This window comes from Salvelinus namaycush, chromosome 17 (genome assembly GCF_016432855.1).
Source record: "Salvelinus namaycush isolate Seneca chromosome 17, SaNama_1.0, whole genome shotgun sequence".
NCBI classification, from domain to species: domain Eukaryota; kingdom Metazoa; phylum Chordata; class Actinopteri; order Salmoniformes; family Salmonidae; genus Salvelinus; species Salvelinus namaycush.
In genome coordinates this window covers 17,537,036-17,558,312 of record NC_052323.1, presented here as the reverse complement: position 1 = coordinate 17,558,312, position 21,277 = coordinate 17,537,036, and the positions used below count along the sequence as shown (strand labels likewise).

The 21,277-nt window shown below is 44.5% G+C and overlaps 1 protein-coding gene across 1 annotated transcript in view; it reads left to right on the top strand.

Moving 5' to 3' along the window:
- LOC120062377 (dedicator of cytokinesis protein 2-like) overlaps positions 1-21,277 on the top strand; it is a 169,297-nt gene that overhangs the window by 28,109 nt on the left and 119,911 nt on the right. Inside the window, exons 15-20 of the mRNA XM_039012306.1 lie at positions 1,453-1,500; positions 1,708-1,811; positions 2,356-2,539; positions 15,888-15,985; positions 16,089-16,178; positions 16,529-16,629. Of these exons, the coding sequence (XP_038868234.1) occupies positions 1,453-1,500; positions 1,708-1,811; positions 2,356-2,539; positions 15,888-15,985; positions 16,089-16,178; positions 16,529-16,629 (625 nt within the window). The remainder of the gene's footprint in view (positions 1-1,452; positions 1,501-1,707; positions 1,812-2,355; positions 2,540-15,887; positions 15,986-16,088; positions 16,179-16,528; positions 16,630-21,277) is intronic.

Below are 21,277 nucleotides of genomic sequence, written 5' to 3'. Positions count from 1 at the left end.
GATTAACTGTTGTCCTCCGCCATAGCACAGGGCCCTAACAGAGATGTAATGTTGTCCTCCATCCTATAGCACAGGGCCCTACAGGAGAGGAATGTGTCCTCCATCCTATAGCACAGGGCCCAACAGGAGATGTAATGTTGTCTCCATCCTATAGCACAGGGCCCAGAAAGGAGATGTAAGTTGTCCTCGTCCTATAGCACAGGGCCCTAAAGGATGTAATGTTGTCCTCCGTCTATAGCACAGGCCCAACAGGAGAGTAATAGTTGTCCTCGTCTATAGCACAGGGCCCTAACAGGAGATGTAAGTGTCCTCCGTCCTATAGCCATGGTTAGGGACCTAACAGGAGATGTAATGTGTCTCCCATCCTATAGCACATGGCCAACAAGAGATGTAAGTTGTCCTCCGTCCTATAGCACAGGCCCTAACAGGAGATGTAATGTTGTCCTCCTCTACAGCACAGGGCCAGACAGGAGAGTGAATGTTGTCTCCGTCCATAGCACAGGGACTACAGGAGAGTAATGTTGTCCTCCATCCTATAGCAAGGCGCCTAACAGGATTGCAATGTGTCCTCATCTATAGCACAGGGCCTAACAAGAGATGTAATGTTGTCCTCGTCCTATAGCAACAGGGCCCAGACAGGAGAAGTAATGTTGTCCTCCATCTATAGCACAGGGCCCTAACAGGAGTAGAATGTCAAGTGCTCTCCGAAAGTAATACCTAAGGGCCTAACAGTAGTAGGATTACATGTTGTTCGTTAACAGTAAAAAAATGAGTCATTCCTAAGCAGCCTAAACAAAACAGAGTAGTAATGTTGTCCTCCATCCTATAGCACAGGGCCCTAACAGAGATGTAATGTTGTCCTCGTCCTATAGCACAGGGCCCAGACAGGAGATGTTGTTGTCTCCATCCTATAGCACAGGGCCAACAGGAGATGTAATGTTGTCCCCGTCTATAGCACAGGGCCCTAACAGGAGAGTAATGTTGTCCTCCGTCCCTATAGAACAGGCCCAGACGGAGATGTAATGTTGTCCTCCGTCCTATAGCACAGGCCCTAACAGGAGATGTAATTGTCCTCGTCCTATAGCACAGGGCCCAGACAGGAGATGAATGTTGTCCTCCGTCCTATGCACAGGGCCAGACAGGAGATGTAATGTTGTCCTCCATCTATAGCACAGGGCCCTACAGGAGATGATAATGTTGTCCTCCATCCTATAGCACAGTGCCCAGACAGGAATGTAATGTGTCCTCCGTCCTATAGCACAGGCCCTAACAGGAGATGTAATGTTGTCCTTCGTCCTATGCACAGGGCCCGACAGGAGATGTAATGTTGTCCTTCTCCTATAGCACAGGGCCCTGACAGGAGATGTAAGTTGCCTCCGCCCATAGCACAGGGCCCCAGACAGGAGATGTAATGTTGTTCCTCTGTCCTATAGGGGCCATCTCTGAGGAGAGCAACAGGATACCTGCGCTTCATGTTCAGACACCGCTCCTCTCAGGAGTGTGAGTACACCCAACTCTGCCCTCATCCTTACCTTCTTTAGCACTGAGCTGAAAGGGCTGGAAGTGTGAAAGCAATGTGACAGGGAGGAAGCCATTGCTTTCATCTACTAAATGAATTATCTTAATTCTCTCTCTCTCTCTCTCTCTCTCTCTCTCTCTCTCTCTCTCTCTCTCTCTCTCTCTCTCTCTCTCTCTCTCTCCGTGTAGCTAAGGATAAGAGTGAGAAGAACTTTGCCATGGCGTTTGTTCGCCTGATGAAGGAAGATGGAACCGTGCTGAAGGACGGGCTTCATGACCTGGTGGTCTTCAAGGTCAGAACTGAATCAACTCCGATTCACACATCTACAAAACGAATGAATTAACGGTATAAATGAACCAGTACAGATTCACAGTTAAATGAACTGAATAATTTAATTACGTCAGAGTCACAGCCAAATCGCCAAGGACACTGAATTATTAAAGATTCACAACCGACTGAACAGGCTAACTGAATAATTATAGATTCACTGCCAAATGAACTGGAATTATTGATTAAGTGCTAAAAGGAATGAAGATGAATTACTGTTGATTCACTCCCAAACTAAACTCTGTCTCTCTCTCCCCCTCTCTCTCTCTCTGTCTCCCCCCTCTGTCTCTTTCTCTCTGTTTCTCTTACTGCACCCTCTACCCCCCCCCACTCTCTATCCTGTCTCCCCCCTCTCTCTCCTCTTTCTCCCCCTCCTCTTCAACCGCACTCCTCTCTCCCATCTATCTCTCTACGCTCTCATACTATTACCCACCCTCTCTCTCTTCTTTCTCTCTCCTCACACCCTCTCTCTCTTCCCACCCTCTCGGTCTCTCTCCTTCTCTCTACAGGGGGACAGTAAGCGTATGGAGGATGTGAACTCGTACCTGTCCCTACCCTCTACGCGTTATGTGGACGTTCACAAGACGGGGACACTGAGCCGCAGCAGCAGCAGTGTAGGAGGCCTGTCTGTCAGCTCCAGAGACAGCTTCACCATCTCAACCCTCGTCTGCTCCACCAAGCTCACTCAAAACGGTGTGTGTGTGATCTCAGAACAGACAGAGTATGTCGTAATTTTGTCATACACGCCGGCGCTGGCATACACACAAACGCACACACGCACTTCCCCCACACACAGCCAGGGCCCTGGCATGGCATACAGGTGCTGTGTAACAGCTGTTGCTGAAGAAGCCAGTTCATCATTGTAATGATAACTGTGCTGCAGTGTTAATCACCAGTCCAGATATAACACACACACACACAAACACACACGCACAAACACACACACACACAAAGAGCAGCTGTCTGGATGAGGGATATGATCCATCTCTACCTGGACCTGTACTCCCAGTCAACAGATGGACAGCAGGCAGGCAGGTTCACTACTGAGGAAGAGATTACTAAACACTAACACCTGTACAGGAGATTCAGTGGTCTACACTACGGAGGGAATGTAACATGGTCTATGTCATACAGAAGGGAGCGTATGTTTTCTTTTTTGTGTGTGTGTGCTTATGATGGACTTCTACTTGGGCAGGGGAAAAGTGACAGTGAATGTGTACATTCCCTCTCACTGCCAAAGACCCATTTCCACGTGGACTAAATCTGGTGCTTGAATTTATTTCCTAGTTCATTTCCATTGTATTGGCCAAGGCTTAAACAGGGCTTCTCCAAAAACTCTGGCCCCTCAACAAGCCCCCTTAAACCCCCAGGGCGGGGCCAAGTCATGTGGGCTTTCAAAGGAAGTATGTCATGCCGGGGAATATGTTTATATATGGCTGCCATTAAAATGTTTGGCCCAATCCCAAATATACCCCTACATCCTACGCACTTAGCCCTTGTGGAGATCTGAGTGGATTCAACATGTGTTTGCAATATGATAATCACTCCACTTTGCCCTCTGAAGTGTAAGTTTCGCCATATTGCTTACACCAATCATATCTCTCGTGGACCAATCAACATGAACAAAACTGGTACCGTAGGATCTGTGGGGAAGGAATGGGTGCGTGGGATAATGAGCAGCAGTAGGTCCGGTGTGTTGGGTTTTTCTTCACTGGTTATTTGGACAAATCATGATTTCGCAGGTGTTAGCATCGTTTGAATTTCAGAAGAGGAGGGGACATTCATCCCGTAACTTGCAAAGAGAGATAGAGCTCCTCGTTCTGGTTCTGCTGCTTCAGCATCTCTCAGGGTGGTATGCTTGGCCCGCAGCAGTCCACCCTGCATCCCATTGCTGGCTTTCTTCTGAACCTAAGCAGGGTTGGTCCTAATTGGTCCCTGGATGGGACAACAGATGCTGCTGGAAGTGGTGGTAGAGGGCCAGTAGGAGGCACCCTTTCCTCTGGTCTAAAAAAACATCCAAATGCCCAGGGCAGTAATTGGGAACATTGCCTGTGTAGGGTGCTGTCTTTCGGATGGGACATTAAACGGGTGTCCTGACTTTCTGTGGTCACTAAAGATCCCATGGCACTTATTGTAAGAGTAGGGGTGTTAACCCTGGTGTCCTGGCTAAATTCCCAATCTGGCCCTCATACCATCACGGACACTTAATCATCCCCAGTTTACAATTGACTCCTTCATCCCCCCTCCTCTCCCCTGTAACCATTCCTCAGGTTGTAAATGAGAATGTGTTCTCAGTCAACTTACCTGGTAAAATAAAAAAACAATCTCTTCTCTTAACACGCATGGACCCAGAATGTAATCGAGCAGCTAACCAATTACATGACACTTTATTTTTGACCAAGATTAATACCAATAAAATGCCCTCAGATCTCGACAAGGGCATAGGGCGTAAGGTTTGGGGGTCAATTTGGGATTGGGCCTTCTCCTTGCAAGTAGTTTTGATTAACCAATTTGAATAACAAACAAGCTCAAACTGTAAAATATTGTCAAACCAACATTTGCCAAGTCTTTGTTTTTTTAACCCTGTAAAAAGTAAAAGTCACATGTTAAAACTAGCCCAAACTATCGATAGCTAGCACAACTTTGGCAGCTAGCTATATTAGCAATATCGCTAACTTTATTTTCTTTGAAAGACACTACAGCACTCTGCCTTGCAGAGAGTTGAATTAGCTAGCTAGCAATTTATATTAGCATTCTTGTAGTTATTTCTCTCGTTTATGGCATTTGCTTGTAGATAAAAACTAGCTAGATAGCCTATTAGCAGCTAATCACTGAATTTTAACAGATAAAATTACTTGCAGCTAGCTAACTATCAGTATCTTTGGTAACATAGCTAACTAGTAGCCTAACAAGCGTATGGCCATGTTTTCTGCAATGGAAATATACCACCCATGAAGATGTAATAGCTATCCATTGTCGATTAATGTCATTAAATTACTGGAAATTGCATTTATTCAGTGGCAATAAATCCTAGGTGCATTGTGGTCAGGGATTTCATAGTTCTGGGCATAATCTGGAAAATGTGCCTTGTGTAGTGGGCGAATCAGTATGCAATACTGAGCTGCAATCTGGCAGCTAGTGGTGAGCGCTTTATGATTGTCACCATGTGGTTGTATCGGCTATGCGTAAATGCAGTAGTTGATGGATGGAATGTGGATGATGGAGGATTGTTATGGATTGATGGAGGAGGATAGGAGGATGATGGAGGATGGATATGTGGATGATGGATGGAATGGGATTGATGGATGGATGGATGGATATGTGGATTGATGGGTGGATGTAGGATATGGGGATGGATGGTATGGAATATGGATATGTGGATTGATGATGGATGGATAGATGTAGGATGGATGTGGATGGAGGATGGATATGTGGAGGGATGGATGGACATGGATGGATGATGGATGGATGGAATGTGATGGATGGATGGATGGATATGTGGGATGGATGGATGGATAGATGGATGGATGGAGGGATGGAATGTGGATTGATGGGATGGATGGTGATGGAATAGTGGATTGATGGGATGGATGGATATGTGGATGGATGGATGGATATGGGATTTGATGGGATGGATATGTGTTGATGAGGATGGATGGATATGGTTGATGGATGGATGGATGGAAGATGGATGGGGATGGATATGTGGTAATGGATGGATGGAGATTAATAGATGGTATGGATGGATTGATTGTGGTAATTGAATGGATGGATTTGGGATGTGTTGGAGGATTGTGGGATGGATGGATGAATGGATGGATATGTGGATTAATTAAATATTGGATGGATTTGTGGATGATGGATGGATTGTTAGGATGGAGGATGGATGAGATTGATTGAAGGTGGTTTGATGGATGGATTGATTGATGACATGTGGATTTGATGGATGGATGGATAGATTGGTGGATGGATGGATATGTGGGTTTGATGGGATGGAGGATGGATTGATATGTGGATTGAGGGGATGGATGAATGGAGGATGGATGGATGTAATATGGATTGATGGGGATGAAGGATGATGGTGGATATGATGGATGGAGGAATGTGGAGGATGGATATGTTGATGGATATGTGGAGGATATGATGATGTGATGGATATGTGGATTGATGATGGATGGTGGATATGTGGAGATGGAGGTGTGGATGTGCATGGATGTTGATGGATACTGATGAATATATGTGGACCAGATGGATATGTGATGGATGGTATGTGGATTGCCTTCTTTTTTCGCCTCTCCTCTTCTAACCGCTCCTCCCTCTACACCTCTCCCCCCCCCCCCCCCCCCCCCCCACTCTCCACCCTTCCTTTCCCCCCCAACACACGAGTACCAAACCAAACAATTCCAATTAAAACATGTATCCAACCTATATTGACCACCCCACCTCGACCCTTTCCCCCCTCCCCCCCCAAATGACCTAATTGGTGTATTCTCATAACATTTTCAAGTTCATAATTGTGCACCTCTCAAACAATAGCATGGTTATACATTTCACTGTAATAGCTTCTGTAAATTGGAACAGTGCAGTTAGATCACAAGAAGTTTAACTTTCTGGCTTATCAGTATGTCTATGTCCTCCATGCGGAAAATGTTTTGGTTACTTACAACCTCTGCTAATCACATTAGCATACGTTAGCCTCAAACCGTCTCGCGGGGGGGATAACGATCCCTAGAGGTTATTTAAAGGGCTAATTTGAATAAAGGTTTTAATGGTGAAAGCCTTGGAAAAAAAGTTCAAGAGGTGTTCATTTATCAATTATTGTTTTAGAAACTATTTAAACTACTAACTTACGAACGGAATTTAGAAGCATATGCATAGAAAAAGTGTGATTATCAAACAGATAACATTTGATGGAATATCAATTGTTCTCAGCCTCAGTGCTTTGTGAACGGCATTGGCTATTTGTATTCGAAAACGGACTCATTGGCCACATTCATATGGTCAAAATCTCCCTTTTAAAGCTGTGGGATAATCAACATTAGTATTACCCCCCCCCAAACATTAGGAACACCTCCTAATATTGAGTTGCACCCCCTTTGGCTTCAGAACAGCCTCAATTCATAGGGATGAGACTCTATAAGGGTCAAAAGCATTTCCACAGGGATGCCTGGCCCATGTTTGATCCATATGCTTCCCATAGTTGTGTCAATGTTGTGGATGTCCTTTGGATGGTGGACAATTCTTGAAAAACGGGAAAAAACTGTGAGCGTGAATTTTCTTTTGTTGAAAAACCAGCACATCAGCGTTAGCAGTTCTTGACACAAACCGGTGCGGTTTAAATCTTTTGTCGTGCCCGTCACACTCTGAAAGGCACACACACACGATCCATGTGTCTCAATGTCACAAGGGTTAAAAACCTTCTTTAACTGTCTCCTTCCCTTCATCTACACTGATGAAGTGATTAAAAGTGACATCAAATAATGAATCATAGCTTTCATCTGGATTCACCTGTTCTAGTAATGTAATGAAAGAGCAGGTGTTCTAATGTTTTTGTATACTCAGTGCTACAACACACTGTACCATGAAATGCAACCTGGTATCAGAGTATTCGTATTGTTTCTGTAAGTAAATCCAAGACATTTTTTTTCATTTGGTATGATATCAAATAAAATGTTATGGTCACATACATCATATATAGATGTTATTGAGGGTGTAGTGGACTGACTTGTGTTCCTAGCTCCAACAGTGCAGTAATCTCTAACAATACACACACATCTCAAAGTAAAAGAATGGAATTAAGAAATATATACTGTAAATATTAGGATGAGCAATGTCGGAGAGGCATCGAACTAGGACTACATTAGAATACATTATACACATTATGAAATGAGTAAAAGTATCTAAACATATTCAAATGACCAGTGTTTTCCATTTAAGTGAACAGTGATTCCATGTCTATAAACACAGGCAGTAGTCTTCTAATGTGGAGGGTTGAGTAACCGGAGTGTTAGCAGGCTAGTGGACAGTGACTAAGTTCAGGGTAGGGTGACTGGGTGGAGGCATGGCTAGTGAATTTATGAAAGGCTATTTAACAGTCTGATGGCCTTGAGATAGAAGTTTTTTTCAGTCTCTCGGTCCCCTGCTTTGTTTACCTGTACTGACCTCGCCTTCTGGATGATAGCGGGGTGAACAGGCCGAGTGGTCTTGTTGATGATACTTTTATGGCCTTCCTGTGACATCATGGGTGTGTAGTGTCCTGGAGGGCAGGAGTTGCCCCCGGGATGCGTTGGCAGACACTACACTACCCTCTGGAGAGCGGCGCAGGTTGCCGTACCAGGCGGTGATACGCCACAGATGCTCTCGATGTGCATCTGTAAAGTTTGTGATGCTTTTGGTGACAGCCGAATCTTCTTCCGCTCCCTGAGGTTGAAGAGGCGCTGTGCGCCTTCTTCACAACGCTGTCTGTGTGGGTGGACCATTCAGTTGTCCGTGATGTGTACCCGAGGAACTTAAATTTTCACCTTCTCACACTGCCCGATGTGGATAGGGGGTGCTCCGTCATCATCTCTGTTTTGTTGACTTGAGTGTGAGGTATTTTTCCACACCACTCCGAGGGCCCTCACCTCCTCCCTGTAGGCGTCTCGTCATTGTTGGTAATCAAGCCTACCACTGTAGTGTCATCCGCAAACTTGATGATTGAGTTGGGCGTGCATGGCCACGCAGTCTGGGTGAACAGGGAGTACAGAGGAGGGCTAGAACGCACCCTTGTGGGGCCCCAGTGTTGAGGATCAGTGGGTTGTTGTTACCTACCTCACCACCTGGGTGCGGCCCTCCGTCAGGAAGTCCAGACCCCGTTGCACAGGGGGGTCGAGACCAGGTCTCGAGCTTATGATAAGTTGGAGGTACTATGGTGTAAATGCTGAGCTGTAGTCATGAACAGAATCTCACATAGGTATTCCTTTGTCCAGATGGGTAGGGCAGTGTGCAGTGTGGTTGCGATTGCGTCGTTGTGGACCTATTGGGTCGGTAAGCAAATTGGAGTGGGTCTAGGGTGTGTCAGGTATGGGAGTGATATGGTCCTTGACTAGTCTCTCAAAGCACTTCATGATGACAGGAGTGGAGCTAGGGGCGGTAGTACGTTTAGCTCAGTTACCTTGCTTTCTTGGAACAGAACAATGGTGGCATGCTTGAAGCAATGTGGGAACAGCAGACTGGGATAGAAGAGTGATTGAATATGTCCTTAAACACCCAGCCAGCTGGTCTGCGCATGCTCTGAGGAGCGGCTTGGGAATGCCGTTGGGCCTGCAGCCTTGCAGGGTTTGACACGTTAAAAGATTTACTCACACTCGGCCACAGATGAAGAGAGCCCGCAGGTTTTTGGTAGCGGGCCGTGATCAGTGGCACTGTATTGTCCTCAAAGCGAGCAAAAAAGTTATTTAGTCTGTCTGGGAGCAGATGTAAATAAAATAAAAATAAATCGTGCCATCTGGTTTGCTAATATAATTGAATGTGGAAATTATATATACACTGCTCAAAAAATAAAGGTAAGAAAAAAAAAAAAAAAAAAACAAACAAAAAAAAAAAAAAAAAAAATAAAAAAAAAAAAAAAATGGTACCTCGGGAACGGCAGCGAAAATTGAAAACAATCAAAAACGAAAATAAAACAAACACCCCCCTAGGACTGATATCTCCCAGCGAATCCAAACTAAGATTCATTCATTTAAAAACAACTATCATTTGACAACTAAGAGTTTGACAAAGTAATGGATTTTAAAACTACTCTACTCTCTGCCTTGTTCAACTGAGTAGAAGGTTTATTCAGTATGGAACTACGTTACAGCACGTTTTATCTAAATGCACTACATGTATTTTTTAAACTTTCCCAAACAACTGCCGTTTTGACGCCCTTCCCAACATTTGTACAGAAAAAAATGTCTATTATATAAAAAATCTTCCTCTACTCGTCTGCTTTTCAAGCACACGACCATTAAAGTCGGATTTCAATCGGGGGGATACCAATCTGTAAATAGAGCTATTTCTTGAAAACCCATCGCCGTTTTTCTGGTTTACGGATGGATGGATGGATGGATATGTGGATGGATGGATATGTGGATGGATGGATGGATGGATATGTTTTTTGATGGATGGATGGATATGTGGTTTGATGGATGGATGGATGGATATGTGGATTGATGGATGGTTTGATGGATGGATATGTGGATTGATGGATTGATGGATGGATGATATGTGGATGGATATGTGGATGGATGGATATGTGGATGGATGGATATGTGGATGGATGGATGGATATGTGGATTAATGGATGGATGGATGGATATGTGGATGGATGGATATGTGGATTGATGGATGGATATGTGGATTGATGGATGGATGGATATGTGGATGGATGGATATGTGGATGGATGGATATGTGGATGGATGGATGGATATGTGGTTTGATGGATGGATGGATAGATTGTTGGATGGATGGATGGATATGTGGTTTGATGGATGGATGAATGGATGGATGGATGGATTGATATGTGGTTTGATGGATGGATGGATGGATATGTGGATTGATGGATGGTTTGATGGATGGATATGTGGATTGATGGATGGATATGTGGATTGATGGATGGATGGATGGATATGTGGATGGATGGATATGTGGATGGATGGATATGTGGATGGATGGATGGATATGTGGATTAATGGATGGATGGATGGATATGTGGATGGATGGATATGTGGATGGATGGATTGGTTGATGGATGGATATGTGGATTGATGGATGGGTGGATGGATGGATATGTGGATGGATCAATGGATATGTGGACCAATGGATATGTGGATCGATGGATATGTGGATGGATGGATAGATATGTGGATGGATGGATTGATGGATGGTTTGATGGATGGATATGTGGATTGATGGATATGTGGGTTGATGGATGGATGGATATGTTATTTGATGGATGGATGGATATGTGGATTGATGGATGGATGGATATGTGAATGGATGGATGGATGGATCGAAATATGGTTTGATGGATAGATGGATGGATGGATATATGGTTTGATGGATGGGTGGATGGATGGATATATGGTTTGATGGATAGATAGATGGATGGACATGTGGATTGATGGATGGATGGATGGATGGATATGTGGATTGATGGATGGATGGATTTGTGGATTGATGGATAGATCGATGGACATGTGTATTGATTGATGGGTAGATATGTGAATGGATGGATATGTGAATGGATGGATATGTGGATGGATGGATGGATATGTGGATGGATGGATATGTGGATGAATGGATATGTGGATGGATGGATATGTGGATTGATGGATGGATGGATATGTGGATGGATGGATATGTGGATGGATGGATGGATTGATGGATGGATGGATATGTGGATGGATCAATGGATATGTGGACCGATGTATATGTGGATGGATGGATATGTGGATGGATAGATGGATATGTGGATTGATGGATGGATGGATGGATATGTGGATGAATGGATATGTGGATGGATGGATTGATGGATGGATGGATATGTGGATTGATGGATGGGTGGATGGATGGATATGTGGATGGATCAATGGATATGTGGACCGATGGATATGTGGATGGATGGATGGATGGATATGTTTTTTGATGGATGGATGGATATGTGGATGGATGGATGGATGGATATGTTTTTTGATGGATGGATGGATATGTGGTTTGATTGATGGATGGATAGATTGATGGATGGATGGATGGATATGTGGATTGATGGATTGATGGATGGATGATATGTGGATGGATATGTGGATGGATGGATATGTGGATGGATGGATATGTGGATGGATGGATGGATGGATATGTGGATTGATGGATGGATGGATGGATATGTGGATAGATGGATATGTGGATGGATGGATTGGTTGATGGATGGATATGTGGATTGATGGATGGGTGGATGGATGGATATGTGGATGGATCAATGGATATGTGGACCAATGGATATGTGGATGGATGGATATGTGGATGGATGGATAGATATGTGGATGGATGGATTGATGGATGGTTTGATGGATGGATATGTGGATTGATGGATGGATGGATATGTGGGTTGATGGATGGATGGATATGTTATTTGATGGATGGATGGATATGTGGATGGATGGATATGTGGATGGATGGATATGTGGATGGATGGATATGTTATTTGATGGATGGATGGATGTGTGAATGGATGGATGGATGGATGGATATGTGGATTGATGGATGGATGGATATGTGGGTTGATGGATGGATGGATATGTTATTTGATGGATGGATGGATGTGTGAATGGATGGATGGATGGAAATAGGGTTTGATGGATGGGTGGATGGATGGATATATGGTTTGATGGATAGATAGATGGATGGACATGTGGATTGATGGATGGATGGGTGGATGGATGGATGGATGGATGGATATGTGGATTGATGGATGGATGGATTTGTGGATTGATGGATAGATCGATGGACATGTGTATTGATTGATGGGTAGATATGTGGATGGATGGATATGTGAATGGATGGATTGATGGATGGATGGATGGATATATGGATTGATGGATGGATGGATATGTGGATTGATGGCTGGATGGATATTTGGATGGATGGATGGATATGTTATTTGATGGATGGATGGATATCTGGGTTGATGGATGGATTGATATGTGGATGGATGGATATGTGAATGGATGGATTGATGGATGGATGGAAATGTGGATTGATGGGTGGATGGATATGTGGATGGATGGGTGGATGGATATGTGGATGGATGGATATGTGAATGGATGGATTGATGGATGGATGGATTTGTGTTTTGATGGATGGATGGATGGAAATATGGTTTAATGGATAGATGGACGGATGGATATATGGTTTGATGGATGGGTGGATGTATGGATATATGGTTTGATGGATAGATAGATGGATGGACATGTGGATTGATGGATGGATGGATGGATATGTGGATTGATGGATGGATGAACATGTGGATTGATGGATGGATGGATGGACATGTGGTTTGATGGATGGATGGATGGACATGTGTATTGATGGATGGATGGATGGATGGATGGATATGTGGATGGATGGATATGTGGATGGATGGATATGTGGATGGATGGATATGTTATTTGATGGATGGATGGATATGTGGATTGATTAATGGATGGATATGTGGATGGATGGATATGTGAATGGATGGATTGACGGATGGATGGAAATGTGGATTGATGGGTGGATGGATATGTGGATGGATGGATTGATGGATGGATGGATATGTGGTTTGATGGATAGATAGATGGATGGACATGTGAATTGATTGATGGATGGATTTGTGGGTTGAAGGATGGACATGTGTATTGACGGATGGATGGAAATGTGGATTGATGGGTGGATGGATATGTGTTTTGATGGATGGATGGATGGATGGAAATATGATTTGATGGATAGATAGATGGATGGACATGTGAATTGATTGATGGATGGATTTGTGGATTGATGGATGGACATGTGGATTGATAGATGGATGGATATGTGGATGGATGGATATGTTATTTGATGGATGGATGGATATGTGGATTGATGGATGGATGGATATGTGGATGGATATGTGGATGGATGGATATGTGAATGGATGGATTGACGGATGGATGGAAATGTGGATTGATGGGTGGATGGATATGTGGATGGATGGGTGGATGGATATGTGGATGGATGGATTGATGGATGGATGGATATGTGGTTTGATGGATAGATAGATGGATGGACATGTGAATTGATTGATGGATGGATTTGTGGATTGATGGTTGGACATGTGTATTGACGGATGGATGGAAATGTCGATTGATGGTTGGATGGATATGTGGATGGATGGATGGATGGATGGATATGTGGATTGATGGATGGATGGATTTGTGGATTGATGGATGGACATGTGTATTGATGGATGGATGGATATGTGGATGGATGGATTCATGTATTGATGGGCATGTGGTTTGATGGATGGATTCATGGATTGATGGACATGTGGTTTGATGGATATGTGGATGGATGGATTGGTTGATGGATGAATATTTGGATTGATGGATGGGTGGATGGATGGATATGTGGATGGATCAATGAATATGTGGACCAATGGATATGTGGATGGATGGATATGTGGATCGGTGGATATGTGGATGGATGGATATGTGGATGGATGGATGGATATGTGGATGGATGGATGGATATTTGAATGGATGGATTGATGGATGGATGGATGGATATGTGGTTTGATGGATATGTGGATGGATGGATGGATATGTTATTTGATGGATGGATGGATATGTGGATTGATGGATGGATGGATATGTGGATGGATGGATATGTGAATGGCTGGATTGATTGATGGATGGATGGAAATGTGGATTGATGGGTGGATGGATATGTGGATGGATGGATATGTGGATGGATGGATATATGAATGGATGGATTGATGGATGGATGGATTTGTGTTTTGATGGATGGATGGAAATATGGTTTGATGGATAGATGGACGGATGGATATATGGTTTGATGGATGGGTGGATGGATGGATATATGGTTTGATGGATAGATAGATTTATGGACATGTGGATTGATGGATGGATGGATGGATATGTGGATTGATGGATGGATGGATTTGTGGATTGATGGACATGTAGTTTGATGGGTGGATGGATAGATTGGTGGATGTATGAATGGATATGTGGTTTGATGGATGGATGGATGGATATGTGGTTTGATGGATGAATGGATGGATTGATATGTGGTTTGATGGATTGATGGATGGATATGTGGATGGATGGATGGATGGATGGATTAATGGATAGATGGATATGTGGATTGATGGTTGGATGGATTAATGGATGGATGGATATGTGGATGGATATGTGGATGGATGGATTTGTGGATTGATGGATATGTGGATGGATGGATATATGGATGGATTGATGGATATTTGGATTTATGGACTGATGGATGGATGGATGTATGGATTGATGGATGGATGGATTTTTGGATGGATGGATGGATATGTGGATGGATATGTGGATGGATGGATATGTGGATGGATATGTGGATGGATGGATGGATATGTGGATGGATGGATGGATGAATGGATAGATATACATAGTGGATGGATGGATATGTGGATGGATGGATGGATGAATGGATAGATATACATAGTGGATGGATGGATATGTGGATGGATGGATTTGTGGATTGATGGATGGATGGATTTGTGGATGGATGGATATGTGGGTTGATGGATGGATGGATATGTGGATTGATGGATGGATGGATTTGTGGATGGATGGATATGTGGATGGATGGATATGTGGATGGATGGATTGATGGATGGATGGATGAATGGATGTATATGTGGATTGATGGATTTGTGGATGGATGGATATGTGGATTGATTTATTGATGGATGGATTGATGGATGGCTTTGTTCTCTTATAATATCCACCTGGCACATCCAGAGGATGGCAGACCACCCCTCATAACCTGGTTCCTCTCTTTTCTTCCTAGGTTCCTGCCTTTCTAGGGAGTTTTTCCTAGCCACCGTGTTTCTACATCTGCATTGCTTGCTGTTTGTGGTTTTAGGCTGAGTTTCTGTATTGCACTTTGATTGATTCAATTTTATTGATTGATGGATTGATGGATATGTGGATTTATGGATGGATTGATGGATAGATGTGTGGTATGATGGATGGATGGATGGACATGTGGATTGATGGATGGATGGATGGATGGATGGATGGATGGATGGATGGATAGATAGATATATGTGTGGTATGATGGATGGATTGATGGATAGATGGATGGATTAATGGATGGATATGTGGATTGATGGATGGATGGATGGATGGATAAGTGGATTGATGGATGGATGGATAGATATGTGGATTAAAGGATGGATAGACTTGTGGATTGATGGATTGTTGTCTTTCTCCTTCTCAGTGGGCTTGCTGGGTCTACTGAAATGGAGGACTCGTCCTGAGCTCCTCAAAGAAAACCTGGAGAAACTCAAGATCATCGACGGAGAGGAAGTTGTCAAGGTGTGTGTGTACTGCGTGTGTGTGTGTGTGTACTGTTTGTGTGTGTGTGTGTCTGTCTACTGTTTGTGTGTGTGTCATCTCATGGCTTCTCTTCCCCTCCTAGTTTCTCCAGGACACTCTGGATGCTCTGTTCACCATCATGATGGAACACTCCCAGACTGACGACTACGACATCCTAGTGTTCGACGCCCTGGTGAGTGAGTGTGTGTGTGTTCATGTCTCTCTCTTATATTCTCTGTCACTCTTGTACCTGCTCTGTTCTCTGTCTGTCAGTCAGTTTCTGCATGTGGCTGTCTGTCGATCTCTATCCATATGCCTCTGTTATTCTCACTCTGAATAAACATGTCTGTATGTCTGTCTGTTGCTTGTCTGTGTGTCTTTGTACCAATGAGGCCAGCTCTCTCACCATATCAAATACAACTGTTACCCCTTCCTCTCCTCTCCTCCCCTCTCTCTCTTTATCTCTCTCTCCCCCTCTCGCTCTCTCTACTACTCTCTCTACCTCTCTCTCGCTCTCTCTACCTCTCGCTCTCTCTGTCTCAGATCTACATCATTGGTCTGATAGCAGACAGGAAGTTCCAGCATTTTAACACGGTGTTGGAGGCCTACATCAAACAACACTTCAGCGCCACACTGGCCTACAAGTCAGTACTACTTCCTCCTCGTCCGGTGTCCAACCCCTCCTCGTCCGGTGTCCAACCCCTCCTCTTCCTGTGTCCAACTCCTCCCTTCCCGTGTCCAACCCCTCCTCTTCCGGTGTCCAACTCCTCCTCTTCCTGTGTCCAACTCCTCCTCTTCCCGTGTCCAGCCCCTCCTCTTCCGGTGTCCAACCCCTCCTCCTCCGGTGTCCAACTCCTCCTCTTCTGGTGTCCAACCCCTCCCTGTCCGGTGTCCAACCCCTCCTCTTCCGGTGTCCAACTCCCCTTCTTCCCGTGTCCAACTCCTCCTCTTCCTGTGTCCAACTCCTCCTCTTCCCGTGTCCAGCTCCTCCTCTTCCTGTGTCCAACTCCTCCTCTTCCTGTCTGTCTATCTGTCTGTCTTTCTGTCTGTCTGTCTCACTGTCTTATTGTCTTAGAAGCAGCCTGATGAAGACTTTAATGCCATCATCGTAATAAAAATGTATTGCATTTCCAATTTCCTTGGAAATGCCATCTCTTTCACATTCCTAGTAAGACGGTGTAGTTAAAGCAGTAAGCTGTATTGATAATGACTCAACATGTCAGACTCATAATGAGATTTCCACAGGAGATGATGAACACATTGATTTTCCACTTTTGAATGACGTGTGTCATCATTAGCATTATGATGACAGATGATGTAGGCCTCATGATGGTGCTGGATTCAGGTAGGGTATGGTATGTTTACATGCACAGTAATAATTCCATTTTAAACTGATTATGGCAGTAGGCCGAGTATGGCAATAGTCATGTGAACACTTTACTCTGCTTATCTTAATCGGTGTAAGGTCAAATTCAAGGTAAGCAACGACAATTAAAACATGTATTTATGAGCAATTTTTCTAATTGTTAGGACATGCAAACAGGCTGAATCAGAGTTCCTGCTGTATATTTGATCTGCACAAGTGGCAGCACCAGTAGCACAAGCCTCCCTCTTTAGCGCGAGTAAAGGATTATTAGGGAAATTGCATATTCACAATAATCGTATTCTAAAATGGATAAAATATATTTTTTAATTCTCAGCAATCTACACACAATGCCCCATAATGACAAAGCAAAAACTGTTTTTTAGACATTTTTGCAAATGTATAAATACTTCTAAAACAGAAATACCTTATTTATGTAATTATTCAAGCCCTTTGCCATGGTACTCGAAATTGAGCTCAGGTGCATCCTGTTTCCATTGATCATCCTTGAGATGTTTCTACAACTTGATTGAAGTCCACCTGTGGTAAATTCAAATGATTGGACATGATTTGGAAAAGCACACACCTGTCTATATAAGGTCCCACATTTGACAGTGCATGTCACAGTAAAAACCAGGCCATGAGGTCAAAGTAATTGTCCGTAGAGCCCCGAGACAGGATTGTGTTGAGGCACAGATCTGGGGAAGGGTACCAAAACATTTCTGCAACATTGAAGGTCCCCAAGAACACAGTGGCCTACATCATTTTTAAATGTAAGAAGTTTGGAACCACACAGACTCTTCCTAGAGCAATCGGGGGAGAAGGGACAAGGTCAGGGTGGTGACCAAGAATACGATGTTCACACTGACAGAGCTCCAGAGTTCCTCTGTGGAGATGGGAGAACCTTCCAGAAGGACAACCATCTCTGCAGCACTCCACAATCAGGCCTTTATGGTAGAGTGGCCAGACGGGAGCCACTCCTCAGTAAAAGGCACATGACAGCCCGCTTGGAGTTTGCCAAAAGGCACCTAAAGTCTCTCAGACCATGAGAAACAAGATTCTTTGGTCTGATAAAACCAAGATTGAACTATTAGGCCTGAATGCCAAGCGTCACGTCTTGAGAAAACCAGGCACCGTCCCTATGGTGAAGCTCGGTGGTGGCAGCATCATGCTGTCGGGATGTTTTACAGCAGCAGGGACTGAAGGATCAAGGCAAAGATGAAGGTAGAAAAGTACAGAGAGATCTTTGATGAAAACGTGCACCAGAGCGCTCAGGACCCCAGACTGGGTTTACCTTCTACCAGGACAACGACCCTAAGCACACAGCCAAGACAACGCAGGTGTGGCTTCGGGACAAGTCTCTCAATGTCCTTGAGTGGCCCAGCCGGAGCCCGGACTTGAATTCGATCAAACATCTCTGGAGAGACCTGGAAATAGCTGTGTAGAAACGCTCCCCATCTAACCTGACAGAGCTTGAGAGGATCTGCAGAGAACAAATCAAATCAAATTATTTGTCACATACACATGGTTAGCAGATGTTAATGCGAGTGTAGTGAAATGCTTGTGCTTCTAGTTCCGACAATGCAGTAATAACCAACAAGTAATCTATCCTAACAATTCCACAACTACTATCTTATACACACAAGTGTAAAGGGATAAAGAATATGTATATAAAGATATATGAATGAGTGATGGTACAGAACGGCATAGGCAAGATGCAGTAGATGGTATAGTGTACAGTCTATACATATGAGATGAGTAATGTAGGGTATGTAAACATAAAGTGGCATAGTTTAAAGTGGCTAGTGATACATGTATTACATAAAGATGGCAAGATGCAGTGGATGATATACAGTACAGTATATACATATACATATGAGATGAGTAATGTAGGGTATGTAAACATTATATTAAGTGGCATTGTTTAAAGTGGCTAGTGATACATTTTTACATAAATTCCATCAATTCCCATTATTAAAGTGGCTGGAGTTGAGTCAGTATGTTGGCAGCGGCCACTAAATGTTAGTGGTGGCTGTTTAACAGTCTGATGGCCTTGAGATAGAAGCTGTTTTTCAGTCTCTCGGTCCCTGCTTTGATGCACCTGTACTGACCTCGCCTTCTGGATGATAGCGGGGTGAACAGGCAGTGGCTCGGGTGGTTGTTGTCCTTGATGATCTTTATGGCCTTCCTGTGACATCAGGTGGTGTAGGTGTCCTGGAGGGCAGGTAGTTTGCCCCCGGTGATGCGTTGTGCAGACCTCACTACCCTCTGGAGAGCCTTACGGTTGTGGGCGGAGCAGTTGCCGTACCAGGCGGTGATACAGCCCGACAGGATGCTCTCGATTGTGCATCTGTAGAAGTTTGTGAGTGCTTTTGGTGACAAGCCGAATTTCTTCCGCCTCCTGAGGTTGAAGAGGCGCTGCTGCGCCTTCTTCACAACGCTGTCTGTGTGGGTGGACCAATTCAGTTTGTCCGTGATGTGTACACCGAGGAACTTAAAACTTTTCACCTTCTCCACTACTGTCCCGTCGATGTGGATAGGGGGGTGCTCCCTCTGCTGTTTCCTGAAGTCCACAATCATCTCCTTTGTTTTGTTGACGTTGAGTGTGAGGTTATTTTCCTGACACCACACTCCGAGGGCCCTCACCTCCTCCCTGTAGGCCGTCTCGTCATTGTTGGTAATCAAGCCTACCACTGTAGTGTCATCCGCAAACTTGATGATTGAGTTGGAGGCGTGCATGGCCACGCAGTCGTGGGTGAACAGGGAGTACAGGAGAGGGCTCAGAACGCACCCTTGTGGGGCCCCAGTGTTGAGGATCAGTGGGGTGGAGATGTTGTTACCTACCCTCACCACCTGGGGGCGGCCCGTCAGGAAGTCCAGGACCCAGTTGCACAGGGCGGGGTCGAGACCCAGGGTCTCGAGCTTGATGACGAGTTTGGAGGGTACTATGGTGTTAAATGCTGAGCTGTAGTCGATGAACAGCATTCTCACATAGGTATTCCTTTTGTCCAGATGGGTTAGGGCAGTGTGCAGTGTGGTTGCGATTGCGTCGTCTGTGGACCTATTGGGTCGGTAAGCAAATTGGAGTGGGTCTAGGGTGTCAGGTAGGGTGGAGTTGATATGGTCCTTGACTAGTCTCTCAAAGCACTTCATGATGACGGAAGTGAGAGCTACGGGGCGGTAGTCGTTTAGCTCAGTTACCTTAGCTTTCTTGGGAACAGGAACAATGGTGGCCATCTTGAAGCATGTGGGAACAGCAGACTGGGATAAGGATTGATTGAATATGTCCTTAAACACACCAGCCAGCTGGTCTGCGCATGCTCTGAGGACGCGGCTGGGAATGCCGTCTGGGCCTGCAGCCTTGCGAGGGTTGACACGTTTAAATGTTTTACTCACCTCGGCTGCAGTGAAGGAGAGCCCGCAGGTTTTGGTAGCGGGCCGTGTCAGTGGCACTGTATTGTCCTCAAAGCGAGCAAAAAAGTTATTTAGTCTGTCTGGGAGCAAGACATCCTGGTCCGCGACGGGGCTGGTTTTCTTTTTGTAATCCGTGATTGACTGTAGACCCTGCCACATACCTCTTGTGTCTGAGCTGTTGAATTGCGACTCTACTTTGTCTCTATACTGGGACTTAGCTTGTTTGATTGCCTTGCGGAGAGAATAGCTACACTGTTTGTATTCGGTCAAGTTTCCTGTCACCTTGCCCTGGTTAAAAGCAGTGGTTCGCGCTTTCAGTTTCACGCGAATGCTGCCATCAATCCACGGTTTCTGGTTTGGGAATGTTTTAATCGTTGCTGTGGGTACGACATCGTCAATGCACTTTCTAATGAACTCGCTCACCGAATCAGCATATTCGTCAATGTTGTTGTTGGACGCAATGCGGAACATATCCCAATCCACGTGATCGAAGCAATCTTGAAGCGTGGAATCAG